General features: G+C 38.4%; 1 protein-coding gene across 1 annotated transcript in view; it reads right to left on the bottom strand.

The window, feature by feature from the left end:
* antxr2a (ANTXR cell adhesion molecule 2a) overlaps window positions 1-21254 on the bottom strand; it is a 42992-nt gene that overhangs the window by 9800 nt on the left and 11938 nt on the right. Inside the window, exons 11-16 of the mRNA XM_026931380.3 lie at window positions 20091-20169; window positions 19602-19697; window positions 16443-16487; window positions 16206-16301; window positions 13926-14093; window positions 12970-13050 (exon numbers count right to left, since the gene is read on the bottom strand). Coding sequence (XP_026787181.3) covers window positions 12970-13050; window positions 13926-14093; window positions 16206-16301; window positions 16443-16487; window positions 19602-19697; window positions 20091-20169 — 565 coding nt within the window. The remainder of the gene's footprint in view (window positions 1-12969; window positions 13051-13925; window positions 14094-16205; window positions 16302-16442; window positions 16488-19601; window positions 19698-20090; window positions 20170-21254) is intronic.

Genomic DNA, 21254 nt, shown 5'->3' on the forward strand with positions numbered 1-21254 from the left:
TGATCACATTCTTTCTCATTCTGATGTTTGATGTGAACATTAACTGAAGCTCTTGACCTGTATCTGCATTACTGCACATGAATGAGCAGGTGTCCAGCTGTTCCTATTAAAGTGGAAAGTGAATGTATATACCAACTGATATTTTCTCGGTTTTAAATGATAGTGGTAAAACCTGTTCGCAAAAACTTTCATTACATCAAATACTCAAAATCAATATTAGAATGGAGAATGTTAATTTATGTTTTATATGTTGAGTTCTAACATCAAGGGAATAAAATAGCGTGTTGTTGGAGAGTGTTAATAACTCATGTCCCGTGTTTATTCACACAAAAAATAACCATGCAAATCTATCTTTAATTTATAAGTCTGGGCTGTCTTAAGGTGTTAATTCATTCCATTTCCTTGCCAAAATTTTACCTCTAAATTACGACACAGAAAAGTTGTTTGTCATTTACTACCACAAAAGCACAGGAGTATGAAAATACACCCAGGCTGCTCGAGCTGCTATGCTTAGTGGAAAGCTTCGACGATAAAGCATCTTGTTGTGTCTACTGAGGAAAATATGCTTATCAAGCCGCATGGTAATGTAAGCAGTAAATAACGTGATTGCTGCATGGCCACACCGAAACCGTAGCAGTGTGAAGCCGCTTCGGGCTAGCCGAGATTATTGAGGAGGCATGAAGCTGTTTGAATTGGGTTAATGTGACCTGAGCTGCTCAGACAACACACTGGTCAGCGTGTACGGAGTGCTTCCACATGTACACACATTATTGTAGGAGTGTATAACAAGATAAAGAGGACACTGGTGAGTGAACAAATGTATTAGCTGTGAAATAGAACATAAATAAATCACTTGTATGCATATTTTAATGCATATAGACTCTTGTTTACAGATTCCTGTGCTGCGTTGTTAAGTCTGACCAATTATACCAAGAGCTACTGTACATACAAACCCACCTAGCATTACATGTAACTAATTCTGACACTGGCACTTCCAGTTAGACCTGAAGCTGTCTCATTTGCACAATCAGAGCCTCCACTGTTTATAGTGATGTGTGCACTCCTGCCTCTTTTGCTCACCTCTTGACACAAAGATGCGCTGTGACCTTTATTACAGCAACTGCACTGACCTTCTGGAAAATAATATGCACAACAGACTATGCATTAGTTGTGGAATAACACTATCCACCTCCACTCTTCTTCAGTCCTCTGTCTTCCTTCCCATCTGCTTCTTTTCAATCTTCAGGGCTGTCTTATTCACACTATAAAGGGTATTTTACAGAGAACTCTGGTGATGTTACACTCGTACCTGTTTGAATTTGGATATAAAATGCAAATTTAAAAAAATACTCCTTGAATGTAATGAATATTCATTGTGGGAATAAGGGACTTGTGAGAGAAAGAACTCAATACAGTGACTTGAATCTCAGTAAATCGTAATGCATGTAGAGCACATTCTGATGAAAGCCTTGAAAGGAGCTAATCATGCCCTGTGTCTTTCCTTCAGAACCATACAGGATACTGCAATGGGCTCCCAGAGCGATTTAGAAGTATCTGACTACTACTGTAGGTTACTGAAATCCTTCACTTGCTAACTCCTTCCATTAGTGAAGTTGTCAGCAAACTGAAATCCACTTTTGCACAAGACAGGGCACAGTAAGTGTTGATGACGGACCTCAGCTGACAGTAAAAGAGATCATTTACCCTCACTATTCCCAGAGTAATGCTAAAAGAGCTGTGTCTACAGCTGAAATAATTCTGACAGCAAAAGACCTCTGCATGGTCACTCCCTGGCCATCCATTATTGAATGGTAAATGGAACGGAGAATCAGAACAACTCGTTCATTGCAAAGAATCTTTTAGTCAGGTGTCCCAACAAGAAAATGGATTGACAAATCAATAAATATTTAAAGCAAAAGCTCTGACTTCATTTGCTAGTTAAATGAGATGGACAGAAAAAGTGGACTACTCCAGCTGTTGTCTAGTATCGGGGCTCCCCTCCATACCCATATGTAGTGGAAACTGCTGAGGGGGTGCAACACAAGAAGAACAGCTGTTAACTGTAGGTGGTGCCAAAAAGCAACCACCTCCTTCCCTGTGCCTCCAGACTCAGAAACACCAAGGTCCTGCCATGATGCTAGTGACTCCTGCGAGGTCAGCAGGTGGGCATGTTGCTGTGGCAAGCAGTATAGCTGGACATGATATTACAAACTCCGTTACAGTAAACTAGTCAATAGACTCACTATTTGAAGGACTACAAACTTTTGCAACTAAAAAACTAAGACCCAGTAAAAGACAGAAATGTCAAAATGAAGGTCAGTCATTGTCAGACTTTTACAGTTAATGTTCTCAGATATGTTTTCTGTAATGTGCTACCATTGTGTACAGTTGTAATATGCTTTAAGGAAAGACTAATGCAATCTGTTCACTAATAAACAAATGGTAAAATGTATTCAAAAGCTGGTCATCCTGTTTCCTTACGGAAACATACTGTGCACTGGGTTACTGGGTGACTGAAAGCTGAATCTTCTTTAAGGGGAAGCAGTAATGCAAGAATTTATACTGAAAAACAAACGTCATGTTATGTGAAAGTTCTTAAGAAAACTGACTTAATATGTCTGTTTCACAACTAACATGAACAAATACAATAAGGATCCAAGAAATGATCCCCAACAAGATGAAAACAAGCGTATAGGAGACTAAGCTAAGGTACTTTGTGATACCGTTTTATTTTCACAGAAAGATTTTCAGATAAATGTTGACTCATAGATGGTGTTAATTGGTCGTGTAAGCTTGGACACAGATCAGTCAAGAACATTTGTATATCTGCACAGTTTGTTTGTCTGCATATATGTGTATTTCTGCATATAAGTTAGTTTGCCATGACCAGGGTATTCCATATAAATTATATGTCATTATGTCTATTTGGTTTTATTTTGAATTTCAAATTTAGACTCAGATGATACGGTAAAGAAATGCAGAAAGGTGATTTTCTTTCTCTTGGGAATCATTGGGATAAATATGAGGTAAATATAAAGCCATGCTAAATAATGTCCCTCTAAAAATAGGGTTTTTGTTTTCCCTGAAAGGAACTGACCAGAAGCGTAAAGAAGAGGAAGCATTATACAGAGTAGGTTTAGTCATAAATTTATGACAAAATATTTTTGTATTTCTTTCTATAGCATAGCCAAAAATAAACTTCAAGGGTGATACGGAAATACACTAAATAAAATCATTTGGTGGTTAAATATGGAATTGCAATGATTACTCTGTTGACCTTTTCTCAACATTATTATAGCACAATTACTATGCAAGAAATGTTGACATGTATACATTCAGCTGCATTGTATATGTGTTATGTTAACACTCACAAATAAGTGTTTAGAATGATGTTATTTCAGGGAAAGTTCATACCTGAAATCCCCCACAGCTACACCTCTGCTTTGTGGCTCACTGTGGACCAGAGCTAACATGCCAGTGTCCACACAACCTCTGAGGGCACTGAGTCTGCATTCAGATATGCAGATGTCATGATAATGAGATGCATCCTCAGACTTGCCTTGCTAGGACTGCAAATGTCTCTATCTGCAAGCGTGTGTGTGTGTGTCTGTGTGTGTGTGTGTGTGTGTGTGTGTGTGCATGCCAGTTTGTTTACCCCTTGAACCAAATACAGGCGGCAGCTTGCCCTATCTCTCATGCACTCCCTTTAAATGGAATTTGCAATTGGGAAATGCTATTTATTTTGCTAAGGGCAAATGACAAGCAGGGCAAGGGCATTTGCTCAATGTTTTAATGCCACCATTCACCAACAGCGGGTGTCTAACTGCGGGTGTGTATGCGCCTGTGTGTGTTTGCAAACGAGGGGAGTGCGACTGCATGAATGTGAGAGTGTGTGTGTGTGAACTGGGGGGAGGGGCGCCTATTAAATGGAGGATGACAGGGAGTAATTATTCTAATGCGCTACATGGCAGACTAAAGCGGAAGGCCTGCGCTGAGGTGTCAGCTGTGAGTCATTATGGCTGACACGCGCTGGATTCTGCAGAGGCAGCTGTCTCTCTCCCAGGTGGGCTGACAGAGGCCACCAACAAGGCCACGGCTAGAACTGCTTAGCTCGAGTCTTGTAGGTGGTGCACGCTGGCTAATGGACAAGGTGTTGAAGGGCAAGTGCTAATACTTTTTAGGCTGTCTGTGGTGTTCACTCTCTATCAAAGGACAAGATTAAGAAGCGCTTAGCTCAAGTCCAGGTCTCTGATGTTCACTGGATAACACACATGCCACTGGACACGCTTTACTCGAGTCAGAGTTGTGGTACAAACTGGCTGATGGACACACCATTGTTAACTCTAACCATATAAAAGCATTTTGTGACAAAAAAGTCCTATAAAAATTCTTACAAAAGTTAATGTTGCATCATAATCGTACTGGAATTTCAAATGGGGTGTGACTATATACTGGTATGGAAATTAAATGATAAAGAAATTATTGTTCATATGATATGCTGCACAATAATAATAATAATAATAATAATAATAAACATTCCTAATTTAAATTCTCAAACAATGCAAATAACAATATTCTATCAGTATTTTTCTAATACTTTTTTTTTAATAAAAAAAAAAACTAATGATTTTCTAAATCAGAGGTAGAGAAATTTAAGATCTGAGTCAACTGTCTGAAGTGTCTGAACTTGGCCAGTTGATAACTGTCAGCTGATGATCATTTCTGAATTACTTCATAAGTGATCATCAGCTGACAGTTATCACATCATGTTAAGAAAAAAAAAAACTTCCACATTGCTAAAATTACTTTCATGTATTTCAAAGCCAAGAAAAAGCATGGAAAAAAATTTACATAAACTATACTGTTATAAATTACCTATGTTAAAAATCTAGACTTTATGCAGGACTTAGTCAGCAGATATGGTATTAGTATTGAAGTGTGTGGGACTCAATAATAATAAAACTGAAATGTCCTTACATTAAAAAAAGTTTATATCAATTTGCACCTGTGCCATAATCTCAGTAAAAAGTTACCAAGATGTAGGATAGATGTATGGTAACTTTTACACTGGTTTTCACCATGTACACAAATAAGTTGCTTGGAATTGCTGAAGTAATATATGTGAGACTTTCTTGTTCCTATGAATTTCAGTACCATTGCAAGTGCGGAAGTTGCACAATGACTCAGTACAGGCAGTGCTAAAAAATATTTTTACATACTGACTGCAGATGCTTCCTCTTTGTTCAACAAACCAGCTTCCGTGAACTTAAAATAAATAATATAAAAACCTAACACCATCATAACATTTGTCTAGTTATAAGTTCTAAATTGGCTTAATTTTGTCTATAACTTTATCTAACAGTTAGGTGATGGCAGTGGAAACTGTTTGTTTGGGTGGGTTTTTTTTGTTTTTCACATGCATGCAAGGTCTGTTACTTTTTCATGTAATAGTTGTATAACATACTTCATTACAATCAACTGAGCAAGAAAATCTATGAAAATCCCTTAATTGTGTACATAACTCATTGAATAGTCATTTTTTATCTCCTAAAAATAATGGTAAAACATTACACTCACAACCATCAGTACATATGGTGAAGCGACATTCGTTCCGTTCAAATGCAAGGGATAGATCACGCATCTGATCATTAAGATTCATTAAATGGAGCGAAGGTGCACGCACACACACAAACACACACACATGCACACACCTACAGACTGCGGAAGGTATCTCTGTCCCCTGACTCCCTTCTACTGCATTAATGGTAGTTTGCATCAGGCTGAGTGAAAACATCACATGTCATCAGTGGCCTCATCCTTTATGGCTTTCTTCAGTATAGACAGAGTAACCTTCAGAAACCTGCTGACCACCATTTTACGTCTTAATTAGTGCTGGTGTCAGTCATGGATAGTTTCTCTCATCTTAATTTGACAAGACAGAGAGGTGGAAAATACAATTCTACTCCACAAAGTGTGGCCATTGTGTCTGGATGTGTACTTAATAAGTAACAGAAATGTCCAAACTTCAATGTTTTCATGCAGTCTGATAATGACATAATTCCATACATAATGCATAATACATAATGGCAGTCTAATAACTATATAACTGACACTATTTGAGAAATATTTTTCACACTGCTGTGTGACAGACGCCTTTAAAAAGGTTGGGGCCATCTGATGGGTTACAACTAATAAGACCACAAGAACGTATCTGCATCTGTGCACACGAGGAGTGGGATTCAGGACTACTTACACACATTTGTTTTGAGACTTGCAGATACAAATTCAGATGCCTGGGATAAAACAGAGGAGAGAAAACAATGCCCTCTTTGTATCTCTCTCTTTTGTCCAGACAGACATGAAAGTCCATGAAACTGAGCTATTCACTCAGGAATGATATATGGGACAAGATGACCTATAACTCATTAAGGCTGACATCATCATTAAGGTTAGATTATAAACTGTTACCATTAGCATCATAGCCATCCATAATGATGATGAATGCAATATTGATTGAAATGTATGCCTCTTTTCTGCCATATCGTAATATTCCAGCCCAATGAGTAGGAGATCTAGAAGGGCAGTGAAGAATTTTGCTTTTGTAGAAACTTTTCTCTAGACAATACGCACAGGTATAAAGTATGTATGTAAACCTTTTTTTTTTTGAGCTCTACAATAATTTTCAATCAGTAAAAAACTACATATTTATAGCAACTTCAATAATTAATGCAGAAAATGTTATGATAATCCAAAATTGGACGTCTGTCTGAATCTGATCAGGTCAGTCTGATTAAGATTCTAGTTAAGAAAAGGTTTTATTCAGATTCAGTAGATAAAATGATTTTTTTAAAGACAACTTACCACTGGCTGTGTAACAATTAAAATCTAGACCATATTCTAAAGCCACCTAAGTGTCCATACATGAGGCTGAAAAAGTAGACAATGTGGTGCAGTAAACTGAAATTAGTTTTTAAAAAAGCCAAATATTCCTGATCATATCTGGTTGTAAATGAAAGAGACAGTAAGAATATTTATTTTGTTTGTTAGAGTCACACAATCACCTCACTGTTCTTGTAAATAGGTGCAATGGCAAATCTATTGTAAAATGTAAAATGTTTACATTTTGTAGATGCCTTTTTTTTTTTAAAGACAAATGTATTTATGAAATAATTTCACAATATTATTTCATATGTTTTTTATGACCAAATGATATGTTGAGCACTTAATTAAATTTTATTTCTATAAAAATACAAATACATTGCTGGAAATATGGTTTTATCTTATACAACTATTCTGTAGCTTTGTAAATGCTCATTGGATGCTCTGTCTTAATATTGTGCACTCTCACATTGTACTGTAATTATTGCATAAAATGATACTTGAAGCAACGCATACTAAAGTTCTTTATATCTATATATACACACATATTTCCTGTTTCATCACATTAAAAATTCTAATTAATCAGATGAAGAGCAGAAGGCATTATAATACATATCTGTTTCCCTGCGTGATTTCTGTGTAAGTCTGACACTTGGAGACATAAATCTGTGCAGCAAACCGGCCCACAAAAAACCTGACATTAACAATAATGCGAGTTAATTGCAACCGTGATTCCGGGTCCTATTGTGGTTAATAGTCAGTATAATAAAAAAAAAAATTCAAAACATACATCAGATCTGACTGAGTAAAGGGAACCACACAGGGGAAATCAGCGGGTATTGACCCACAAAAATAATCCAGCATACACCAAGATACACCAGCAAAAAAAGTGAAATATTTAAGAAAATAAAAATGGCATAAAATGTTTAGAAATAAAATGGTTTGTAAAAATTTCACAGGAGAACAAAATCAGTTGAAAATGAATACATCTTCCAAAAATAAATATTAAAAGCAAAATAAAATAGAAACTACATTACATTACACTATATTAAAATGGTTATTCTCAGATGTCATACTTGTAGTAGTTATCTCCTTTAATATTCTAGAGTAATACGTAATAATAAAAATATCATATCTCTATAATCATTATAACACAACACAAATACTCCAGAACAACATATATGCAAAATTTTTCCTAGAAAGTGTAAGTAGTTAAGAAGTCAATATCAGCAGTTTTGATCCTCTTTCCCCGTAGCTCAGACCATCTTATTCTCTATTTGCTTTCCCCAATCCCTTCTTCCCAGAGCCACATTTCCAAAAACTGACGTGGGCTCACTGGGGTCCCCCATCTAATCCTGTTACCAGCAGGACTGGCTGCGCGGGGAGCCTTGCAGCTTAACACGGCGCACATTACCAAATTTACAACCAGCCGCCCGGACATCTGCCCTACTTTTCTGCAGTTCGCGTGCCGAAATATTTCAAATAGAAAAAAAAAGGTGGGGGTAGATCTAATCTGGTTCAAAGAGCCACCGTTAAAGCTGTCACTTCTCTTCTGGGGCTGAAGCGGCTGAATGAAAGTGTCAGCCTTCGACATGCCGCTTGTTAGTGAGAACCGAGAGCGTCCACTGATAACGCTAATGAGGAGGCTGAACACACCTATTGTTCCCTCAAACTTCCCCCCCATGCCCCCAAACACAATTCTCCCATTATAGCATTTCCACACCAGCTACTTAAAGGCAATAAAAGGCCAAGGAGGCTGAGCGAAGGTGATTCGGAGAGAGAGGGAGGTGGAGGAGTCAAACTTCGGTAATTGTGTTTGTGCTCCATCAGCCGCTTTAACTCCTTCTTGTGTGCAAACCTCGGCTCCTTTTCGAAACACTTCATTATTTGTGATGCTCTGGTTTAATTCCAATTACCCTGTTAATTAGAAATCTCATGCTCTCTGATCTAGGGTACTTAACACCATTTGCATTTTTTTCACAACACGAGTGCCTTCAGTTCATCACTGAGTCAGTTCATTATATTTAATACAGCACGGCATTTAGTGTAGTGTTTGTCATGAAATAATACACTGTTAATATATTCAGTTATGTATTTACAAACAGTTATTAGTCTCTGTTGTTAGATCTTTCCCTATTTAGCTGTCTCCCTCTCTTTTTTTGGTTTATTTTGATGTAAATACCTAGTGCATCGTCCAATTTAATCAGTAAATTAATGCTAATTAATCTGCATAACAAAGGCTGTAATGGAATACTGAATGCAGTAATTCAGGGAGAAAATCAGGATCTAATTGAGCAGTTTCATTAATTTCCTCAGTGCGAAAAATTGTAGAAAAACATAGAAAGACTAAACATTTCTATAATAAGAATGTGCAAAGCCATACAACTGATATAAGGAGACAGGATTTGCCTCGACTTTTAAATTCAAAGCGTATTTACAGTACTGTTCCACAACGTGTGACTCTGCTGATTAAGCGGCTCCTCGCCGAAACTGCCAGGCTTCAGTTCATATTGCTCCGGCTAGTTCATTAGGACCCAAGTTCTGTCACTCGTCTGGGCACTGCACAAACAGTCCAGTATTGTCTGTGAGCGCTCATGCCCCGATCCAAGCTCTTACACACTACCACAGCTAAATCTGGCCATGTGTGTTAAAATCTCAATCTGGCCATGTGTGTCTGAGACCTGAGGGACTCGGCCTGCCAGCCCAGCGACTTAATCTCTTGCTTTTCCTCTCTCGCTGCTACCCTCCTCCGCCAAAATGCTCTTTGCCCATGCCAGTGCTGCTACCCTTGCATCTTCAACGCCCATCCACCCCCTCCTCTAATGGCATTCTTCAAGAGCTGGGCTGCATCTCGCTGCCCGCTCGCAGTCGCTTAATTAAAATGCTCCTGGCACACTGTTTATGTGACCGATGGCTGTTAAATTAAGACACTGTCACAGTGGGCTGCTTTCTAACCCCCGCTCTCTGGAAATCGTGAGTCTCGGAATCACGATTGCTTTTGTCTGCTGTTAAAATTTCTACAATTTAAAAAAATGCAACCCGCCTCGTTACAGGCTCTGCCTTTAGGAGGGTACAAGTCCGTGTGCGCTAATAAGGTATTTGTTATGTGCAGAATGATTTTAATAGGGTTACAGGGGTGAGACTGAAGTGACATTATATGTATGCATTGAACAAAAAGACTGTTTGCTGTTTGAGGGGAAAAAGAAATGCTGCCCATTCTTAATCTGTCTCAATATCTGTAGATTTAAGGGATCTGTAGATTTAAGGGAATTTATGAGAACAGAAACTAGAAATCATAACTATATGGAACCATAACAAGAGATGGAAGCTTCGTAGAATTAGACTGAGCTGTTTCTGGGCAATGTACCTTCAATACAATCTCGATCCGTACCCAATAAGGAATTAAAAAGCATGAGTCTTAAAACACGGAGACTAAAATAAGCAGTCCTTTCCTCTCAATTTGTGTGCAGTGACTTTGGCTTTCTGCGACAGATCGCCAGGGTTAATGTATGTTAATGTATCATTTATAAAGGAGCTTGTTAGCAGCTTTTTGTAGGCTGCTGCTTTGTAAAACAATAGCAAGCCAGTCGGATTGGAGGCAGGCAAGAAAGCCAGGCGGCCGTTCAAAAGGCACTGACGCTTTCCCCTACCTGCTGTCCCCGGCCGCTCTTTTCCGGAAAAACTCAGCGGCAGATGTTACGGCGCTAAGTTGGCTCTGAAGTGCCTCCCTGGCTCCCAGATCTCCCCAACAACACAGTCAAAGTGCATTAGATCTCTTTATTTGTGCCCCGGGCAAGTGCAGCAGTGCAGCTGTGTCCATCTCCCGCTCTACCTTTGGTGTTGGAGCCCCTCAGGCAGTAAAATGGGAGACCAGTAAGTACTTGGACTGCTTATAAAACCTACAGCTGCTGAGAATCCTGCAGTCTGGCTACAGGCAGTGTGTGTGTGTTTGTGTGTGTGTGTGTGTGTGTTTTGGAGTGGGGGTTGAGTGAGAAACAGGGGAATGGTGGGAGGGACCCCAGGGTCCAGGAGCTGAACAGATGTCTGCGACAACCTGCTTCCTTACACCTGTATGAGTCCTTGTAACCCAGCGATCCAGCACTGAAAAATTCATGACCCCGGAGGGTTCCTGTCGGCCATCAAAGCCCCCACTCTCTCTCTCCTCAGGCGGGGGACTTCTCAAGCTTTGATAACGCTCGCCTGGGCACAGTGCACCTGATGAAGCGCTTTAAAGTCAGTACGCTCAAACTGTGGCCTCGAAAAACGTGCCAGGGACTGCTCAGAGTCTTCCAATGGCTCTGAAAGCTCCCCAGGCTTGGGCTTGCTTGGAGTTGTTGAGTTTTTAGGGTTTTGTTTAGACAAAGGTCATGAATAGTGGCTCAAACTCTAGCTGTGTGCGGGACTTTTTTTTTCATCTTGTGCCCACTTTGCTTCTGCACACACTCTTTCCTACTCCAGTGATTTCTGATTGTACCCACACACAATATTTTCTAATATTTGTTCTTTTTACTACACATGCGGATCGGAACAATTTTATTCAAGTGCAAGGTTTTATCTACTGGCTTAAGCTATTACTGTCCAGCAGCTAGCAAACAAGCCTAAACAAACCAACAGTGTGCCTGGTGAATAGACAAACATGTGGGAATGAAAAGAGGAATCTGACCCCAGCAATGCTTAATTTAATTTTGTTTCAAGTTCAACTACAAAAACTTGCTGAAAAAATTCGAAAATGGAGGAACCAGTCATCTTCTACCAAACAAAAGCAGAACTGAGCAAAGGAAACAGCAACGATAGATAGGAATCTTACATTCTTACAACAAGGTGCTCTTTAAATGTTCTTTAAGGGCTCACTGGATAAAATAAGAGTTTGTAGCTTCCAAAAAGGGTTCTTTAAGGTTTCACAGAGCTTTTAGCTTCTAAAAAAGTCTCTTTAAAGGGTCATTAGATAATTAAGGGTACCTAATTTCCAAAAAAAGGGGTTTGTTATAGGGTCATTGGATAATTACGGGTATCTAGCTTCAGAAAAAGGGGTTCTTTAAAGTTTCATTAGATAATTAAGGGTTCCTAGCTTCCAAAATGGATTCTTTAAGGTTTTTTCACTGGATAAATAAGGGCACTTAGATTCCAAAAAGTGCTCTCTAAAGGTTCATTAGATAATTGAGGGTACCTAGCCTCCAAAAAAAGGGGTTCTTTAAAGGTTAATTGGATAAATAAGGGTTCTTAGCTTGGAAAAAGGTGTTTTTAAGGGTTCATTGGGTAATGAAGGGTTCTTAACTTCTAAAAAATAAAGGTTCTTAGCTTCCAGAATTTTTCTGTGCAGCAAGTTTGGACTTTTGATGCTATCATAATTACTAATCTGTTATTTTTCATAACAAAATCATTTAAGTGTGAGTGCACCAGAAAGGTTTGTCTGTTTTTTTTTCTATAGCAGGACGTGTAGAGCAGGACTTCATCAGTGCTAATGCAGCAGAGCTATTGCTACCAGTATTATTTTTCCCCTCATGTCATCATACTCATACAGAAGGTAAATTGCCCCTTCCTAGAGGATGCTGTGTTTGACTAAAACAAGTAGATGATTAAGCTATTGTTTATTCACCAAGACACTTAGTATTGCATCCCTGGAATGTTGAAAGTTCCCTAATTATTGAACTATCGTAGATGATGTGTAAAGAATCTCAGCTCTTATATGTGTATACAGTATAATTGTTATCCAAATAACCTGCTGAAAGCAATCTCACTCCGGAGAGTATTTGTGCCTGTGTTTTTCACAGCTTTGTTGCATTGGTATGTGCAGTGCAAGAGGAAGAAAACCCTGCAGCAGTTTACCGTATTTGGCTGTGAATGTCATCCTGCTTTGAGTGTGTGCAGCTGTTGTGTGATGCAACACGCACACACACACACACACACACACACACACAAAACTGTATACAGAAATCCGGTTTCCTGTGCAACACAGAATTTTCCTGCCCTTTAATTTATTCAGGTATTCAGACTGCAAATTTATGGTCTTGTTCCAGTTATATTGTTACTGCCATGACTTCTGTGTGCAGGTTTGTAAATGTAGGCAAACCTTAGGTTTCTGTGGCCTACCTTATCTGCAGAAGTGGGTCGCATGAGGGAAACTCTGTCATACTGTCTCCGCAGCAAAGCCCATAGTGCATCCAGACGGCCCTGTATTAAAAAAAAAGTAAACAACCTCACTATGAAGTATCGAAGTATGTACAGTCCCAAATAATATTTCTTCAACAAGATTTAATCATTCATTACTAACAGATATAAAAATAGCTTGATAATTTACTGTAAACAATAGAAATGATCAAATATATTACAGAGATCACAGTACTTAATGGTTCATTGTCAGGTGTTAAGACCTGGAAATAATTAGCAAAGCTGATGCTAATACTGAAACCAAGACAACAGTGAGCTGATATCTGATTACAATAAACTGTACTGAAATATATTTCAAGATATGATTAGATTAATTAATAGTAAAAAAAAATGCTTAAACATTTACTAAATTTGGATATTGTTATGGCTCAGATTTTATCATTAGCTCATTATTATGCATTATTTTATGTTTGTAAATATTAATAGGATCTAATTAGGGCTATATAGTACAAAGACAAGGGCTAATATAGTACAAATTTTATAACCATGTCATAAAAACATCTTCTACAACTAAATAGTCTCTTTTCTTTACACAGGCTTTCCATGATCATGGGTATTTTTCATGAACATATTAAACATAAACACGTTGAAATACATTGCTAAATGATGCCTGGGAGCTTATATATCAGTCGTTAACTCTGTGTCAGTCCAGGGGTATGCTAATGCCTGGTGGCTCACTAACATCCTGTGTACATCCAGAATATTTGGATATACTGGCAGGGTCTCAGATTACTAAAAAGAAAGTCTGATTCAGTATCTGATGAAATAAAAGAAATAAAATGAAAATAGTGTCTCAGACTTTTGTAACTGTATTATGGAATGGAATTTTGTATGATATATATGAATTAAAGGGAGTGTCATGTATATGATCAACTCACCTTGATCGGAGTGTACCATTTAGTTTCAGATTGATGGTAGGCAGGTGCAGCTGGTTTGGGCTTTTTGATCATCGGCTGTTCCACCTCTTCTGGTATCGAAACCACTGCATTCTTGGCCATCTCCAGTCTCGCCCCCTCCTCTGTTGAGCCTTTCTCACCCCAGCGGACCTGGAAATACAACCGATTGTCTTGGTTACCTCATTTAAAGAGTAATTCACCTCTTCCAAAACAGAATGTTTGATATTAAATACTTTAATGTCTTTAATGCTTTAATTCATCACATCTGTCACGGTGGTAAATCCTCCATCATACAAACAGGGTATGAGTTTAAATTAATGGGCCACACAGTAGGTTAAGCCAGTACAATATGAAACAGCTTTAAAGTATCACCTCTGAATATCCTGAAGAGTTTCAAGGAAAAAAAATAAAAAATGAAAGAAGGTCTCTCAATGAATAAAATATTCCCCATGCCACAGGTCTCCCTAGCCGCTTTACATTTAAAGAAAGAAGACAGGTTGATCTTAGGCACACCTCTCCCCAGGTCCACAGAAGTGTTTCAGAAATGGAGATGGGGCTGTCTAGATGAATAAAAGCTTTGTGCATTAAAGGAACAGAAAAAGTGGTGGTGCTCGGGACGCCATAAGTCTGGTGCTCACTCTCTCAGACTCCTGGGAAAAGTTTCCGAAGCTTTTGGAGGGAAATCATAGAGACGCCACCTCTTCATGGGGCTATGGAGAAAGAGTAGCAGAGCATGGCAAGCACCTCTTAAAATGCCACTCCTGTGAGGAGAGCATTATGGCTGAACAACGGGGCCTGACAAGATGGGCGTCTGTGAGATGAATTCATTAAGCTAGCACAGTGGCTCTTGATCCTTTATCATCAACATAAGTTAAGAGAATGGGACGTGGCAGAAGCCAAACTGGCAGGAGCCTGTCGTCTTAAAGGCGTCAGTCAAGGTGTCCTAGATCTAAAAAGACTTCTGCTGAAAACTTCAGGTCTCTGGTTCTTTCATATGGATCAAATTATAATAATGCATATAAAAACTGTTGCTCATTATTTAATTTTTTTAAAAATCCTCAAGTCTGGTGATCTAAACAGCTTTGCAGACTATGAAAGAAGGCCAGATGTCAGTAATTGTGAAAAGACCCACAACTGCAGGGATTCTTTACATATATAATATATATCATTTAAGGTTCTAGCCAATTCAGGTTCAGTAGTTTACTGAGAGAATCTCTGAGAGTACCAGTATAGCCAAAGGATATGGCTTCAAGACAATAGAAATTGGTACAAAGCTGTTTGAATCTGTTTTTAAGCATAATTCGGTCACATTCTGCATGAAAAACCGTGCATTTTTCATGAGCATAATCATGCAATTTAGGCACTGTGCACACAGCAACATGCAAAGTGACCTTCCCTCTCTCATGCATATGTATATGCGAGAAGATTGCTCAAAAAGTGGGAAGTTTGCGCAAATAAAGGGTGAGGAAACAGGAAGTGAAACTGAATACTTATTCAGATTAATGTACTAAACTTTGGGCAAGTTGTGGTGGCCAGTTTTGTTTACCATTCTTTCAGTTTTGTTTACCATTTCCACCTCGAAAACCAGATGTAAATTTGCACCATGTGTGTTGCTCTGAGCATTATACGCAATGTTGCCAGATGTGTGCTTTACCCACACAACTGGGATCTTTCTGAACGGCCAGAGCATTTTATTTATTTTTATTTTCATAATAATATGTGATGACTTTCAGATGATTTTAGGACCTTGGTGCAAGAACTATTTAGGGATACATCACATTTTCCAAATGTTATAGAAGTAACAGTTGAACAAAATACAATTAATACAGTTTAATTTCTCATTTTTAAAGATCTTTTCATTAAAACCAATTAGAAATCAAATGGCATATCAGACACTAGACATATTAATACTGTTTACTTGTTCTGACCCAAGAGTCTTTATTTAATGGCAGCTTTATTTATTAGCACATCTTCTTCATTACTGAATGTGCAGTTCCTCTTTATTCCTGAGCTTTTTGACAGCTATGTGGTTCACTAATTCCATTACTTCACACACATTTTAAACCCAGGTGCATTTTGCATGATGAGTTAACCCTTAGTAAACTGAACCTTAATTTTAGACACACTGCAAGCACATATTCATCAAGCCGCATCAAGTTATGCTTTGTGCTGCACCTCCTGACGTATGTACATCTAGCCCTGAGTGTATAATCAAGTCAAAGAGTGTGTGGGTTCTGTAATTTTTAATTTTTTTTTTTTTACCTCCATGCGTTTGATACCCCCGGCTCCTCTTCCTCCGTAATAAGAAGCATCCACAGTTGGCCATTTCTTCTTGGGAAGTGGACTCTCCTCTGGTTGCTTGAAAAGGAGAGAATTAACACTTCTTTTCAATGCATAATTCACAACTAAACATAAATACTACATAATTACCACATAATTAACACAAATGCATAAATAAATAAAATAAAATCAGAGAAATATTATATTAATTGTACTAACAGGTGGTGGAGGAGGAGGACTTTGAGGAGGCGGGTCCTTAATAACCTGGCGTGAAACAAACAACAGTTTAATTATTTTCAAGTAGCAGACACAGCCAGAAATAATGAAATAAAACATCAGGCCTAATGAACATGTTCAGTATGCAGAAACATTGTTCTTAGGTCCTTGCACAGACTCAGAGGAGCAGATTTACAATTGAACAACTGGAGCCCAGCACCTCCCTGTACATTTGATTACAGGGCTGTGCTTGTAAACCAACACAGCAGGCCCCTGGTGCAAAATAAAGAAAAGCTCAAAATCAACTTGTTGACAGGGGAGTCTTTGGGGTGAGCATGGCAGCCCGTTTATCTCTTAATTAATTGGATGAGGTTCAGCGCTCCCCAGCAATCCCCCAATCATAAAGTCCTAAGGAGTTAATTAGCTCCAATGATATGCAGAAGGGAGGCTCAGGCTGCACTCCAGACCCTGTCTGGTAGAAGAGTGCCTTGTCCCCAGTGAAAGGAAGAAGCACGTGTGCACACACATATACACACATCCTGTCAGAGTGAACAGGAAACGGTCTTTCTGCAGCATTGTTTTTGACATTATATCTGCCATGGCGAAAGCTGGTTCATGAAAAAGAAGGTTTTCAGTATTTGATTACACTATGACTACATAAAAGTGCTTTCAAAAGGTTAATTTCTTTTATGACTGAAACTCGCAGCACATATTGGACTCCTGGCAGATATGTTCTTAGCATCTTTCAGCTCTTTACTCTGCACACGCCCTCTAAACCGAGAATCAGTCTTTACTCATGAAAGATGGATAAGCCACCACTTTGAGGGTATGCATTTAGGAAATTAGTTTTCAGGGGAAAAAAATCTTCACTTATTATTGCAAATCATAGGTCAAGCAGCTGTTTCATTCCCATTAAAACCCACTGATACCATTACACCAATGTTGTCATTATATTAATGGAAAATGATCAATTAGACTTAATTAATTGCACTTTGACTGCTGGCAAACCCAGGAACATGTGTTGGTGGGGGCCCTGCATAGCAATAATTAACATATTTTTAGGGGTAACCTTTGGCTAAAGGATTAACTCTTTTATTGAGCAATTAAGCAGCAGATTTATATTTCCCCAACATATTGTGGGATAAATAAGGCATTATACAAATCACACCCTGGGCTGTTAGGTTTTCAAATACCTGATCGACAGATGTGCAACAGACAAAAACCTTCAGAAAAGCAGCTTTGTAATTAAATTCCAAAATCGCTAAATACTTAGCCATCTGACTCTTGCCTGAGTGGCTACAGGCCACCGCTGGAAAATCAACCAATCAGGTGTCACCCAGGGGAAAAAAACCCATATGGCTTTGGAATAACTGTCCAGTTGAAGTTTATAATCTGTTTGCTTCTCTTCTGTACACATCATGCTTTGTCAAGCTGTTTCCTGGCTTCAACTGATGCAGCAGCTAGCACATTTCCAAATAAAAATGAGGCATTAACACAAACTTAACCTATTTGTGAGAAAATATTAATTTAATAATATGAGAAGGCTTGTTATATGGACATTTCTAAATTATGTAATGCTATTTACATGGAGACAGCAAAAACTTCTTATGTTATATTGATGTATACACTTAATTCTGTCACACTGCAAATGTTAGAACATTATTTGGCCTTGCATATGCCTTCAAGTCCAAAAAATCAAGGCTAACTCACTACACCCACACTCAAACTGACCTCCAATCTGGCAGCGCAGAGTATCCCACAAAAAATGGGAAAAGGAAGGAGGGCGGGGGAGGATGGCTTGATGCTTCTGAACATATCTGACTGCTGAAAATCTGGCAGGGCTGAGTTTAAATATTAACAAAGCACACATGGCCCTTCTCTTCTGCCGGAGGTCCCTGATGGAGGGGAGCAGCAGCTCCTCGACTAAGACAAGCAGAGCCTGGTCCAGACATGCTGCAGGGGGTTTACATTTTAATGCCTTTGTTGGTTTTCCAAAATATGCTTCCATCTCATTCTGGACGAGCTCCCACCAGGTTCTCGAAGAGAGGTGGCGCATATCATTTTGAGCTGCTGCTGTGATGCCGATTGCTCTAGTTCCACAGCGTGCCATCTGTATAGTTCCCTGGTTAAGCCTGTGAAGTGTTGCTGATTTCCTTCTTTTAGAAGTGAGTACAACCTTCCATGAGGTGTGAATTTTCCCCCACTCCATTAAATATCTTAGCATTTTTGGATATGGTCAGAATAACAAACTACAGCAGAGCTGACCTCTCAACTGTGATTAGTGAGTAGGTGTTGATTATTTTTCTACAACAGCACAGCTAGTGATAGTAGTAGCTGTATTGCAAATCACAGGTTTTCAGTAAAAAGTAATCCAGAGGGACTTGTATTCCCGAAACTCCACATAATGTAAGTCTAATAATAAACATATTAAAAACACTTGCTGTTATTTAATTTTCTACCATGTTTCAGTGTTGCATTTTGTGGTTTCTCTGTACCAAGCTACACTTTTTTTTTCTTATAAGTTTTCCACAACATTAAATGTAATTAAATTGCCTACTGCTAAAACTTCGGGACACCCTATAACTAACGGCTCTGTCATGTTTTACTCCTTATATATTAAATACACAACAAATTAACCAAAAAGGTGTATCATTTTCACTGAAACACTGCCACAAATGGTTCTTTGTGTTCTTTGGCATATGAAACAACCCTAATCTCCTCCCTGTGAAACGTTGACATCAAAGAGAAATACAGGATGTGGCACGGTTCCTTCCCTTGCATTGCCACACCTCCCATTGCAGTTTAACTGTGGCAATGTTTTTACCACACATAAACCAAAGAGGAGCGCACAGTATGCAAACCATAGCCACAAGTGGCCTATGTAGACCAAAAAAATCTTTACAAGAGATTTTTCTTTTACTTTACAGTGAACTAGCATGGGAGAAACATTCACTGCAGCATTCTTACTTAAAAAGAATGATGATCTGATCAGAATATTAAACAAGACTTTACAGAGAGAAGGTTAACAGGAGGCCACATGGTAAATGAGAAGTGATAATAATTAAAAAGACTCCACTGGGAAAATCACTGTTCAAAGCTTTATCAGGAGGAGAATTGGTAGTGCCCAGAAGAATGAAGTTGATGTGATATTGTTACACTCACCACAGTGCAGCAGAGAGGCCAGAACCACCACATGAGAGCCAGAGCAACGAGAAGCAACAGCACCAGAAATATAATGGCCACGATGGTACCATCCGACTGATAAAAGAATAAATTAATTTTAGTGCCATTTCAAATTTCAGGAATTTTTTATATCTATATATCTTATAATTTGACTCATTCATTGTCTCTTTTACATATTCACCAATTCCTATTTGATTTCTACTTATCTATGCACCCCTCTTCATTCACCTTGCTGCTCTTACATTTGTGCAATGGCTGTCATAACAATGCATTTTCCTTTTAAGGATCCATTTTCTCTCACTCTCTCTCTCTCTCTCTCTCTCTCTCCCTCTCTCTGTGTGTGACTCACTGTCTATTAATTATGTGAAATATTGCTGTCTTTGGAAAGCAAACATAAAAGAAAATCCATGAAATTACACAACTCCTCTTTTTCTCTGCTTAGTCAACAACCTTCAAAATAAAACTTACACAAGTTGAAGCAGTGATGGTGAAGGGACTTGTAACAAAGGACTTGCCCCCATTCAAGCTGATAAGAACTTCCATTTTTCTAAGGAAATGCAAAACAAGCGTCAAGATCTTCCAAATGACTTTATACTTTCGCTTTACATAAAAAAAAGATCATGGATTTCACTGTGAAAATACAGTATGGCAAAAAAATACAGTATGGCAAAAAAAGCAAGACACAATACAACACAGAGTGAAATAAAACTTACAGTTACAGCAGTTAAGGCGTTCATCGTGTTTACAATTTGCTACTGCTGTACTTTTTCAGTACCGTTATCCTTTTCAACTTTTTTCTTGTTAAATCTTACACAGAGATTTTTAAAAAGACAAAAGAGGATCTCATCACCTATTTACTCAAGAAGATGCTGGAATATGCATGTAATTAAGTACCTAATGATGAACAGCATTGTAATTTCCATATGTATATTATGCAAGAGACAATCATCGTGGAGATAATGAAAATCAATGAGTACGAAATCAACTGCGTGAATGCCTGAGATCCCTCCCAAGATGAAGGAATATGAAAAAGAATAGGCCAAAATCTACTCGTTGTGTGGACAAGCTGTGTCAAAAATACCACACTGTTGGCTAAAATATATCATAATCCAGCTAAGCAGAACATCTACAATAATACAATGTAAAATAGATTGTGTACTTGATGTATTTCACTTTGCTTGAACTTTTTTATGACATGGTAATTCATAAATTCATAACATTTACTCCAAAATTTGGTTTAATGCAGCATTCAAACATTTTTGAATTGTCTGGCTTTATTATGGCTGTAAATTGCTTCAGCGGCTTGCAAGAATCCTTTAAAAGGTTCTTGCATGTTAACTAGATGCGTTTACTGAATGGAACAGAGGAGAGGCTAATTTAGCTGACATACTCGATACATGCAAATTTTAGGCAGATTGTTAATCAAGCTGGATATGTGGACGCTGAAAGGGAGAGTAGCTCCAAATGTGTCCAGTCAAATCCATGGAAACAGAAACTTCTGGCAAATATCTTTCTCAGATGTTTAATCATCTATCTTTCTCCTTCTATCTCAGTATCCAGAACCTAAATTTTAAGGAAGACTGTTAGGTTTGATATATGTGCCCTTGAGAGAACCTTGGTGCATAAATACAC

This window comes from Pangasianodon hypophthalmus, chromosome 24 (assembly GCF_027358585.1).
Source record: "Pangasianodon hypophthalmus isolate fPanHyp1 chromosome 24, fPanHyp1.pri, whole genome shotgun sequence".
NCBI classification, from domain to species: domain Eukaryota; kingdom Metazoa; phylum Chordata; class Actinopteri; order Siluriformes; family Pangasiidae; genus Pangasianodon; species Pangasianodon hypophthalmus.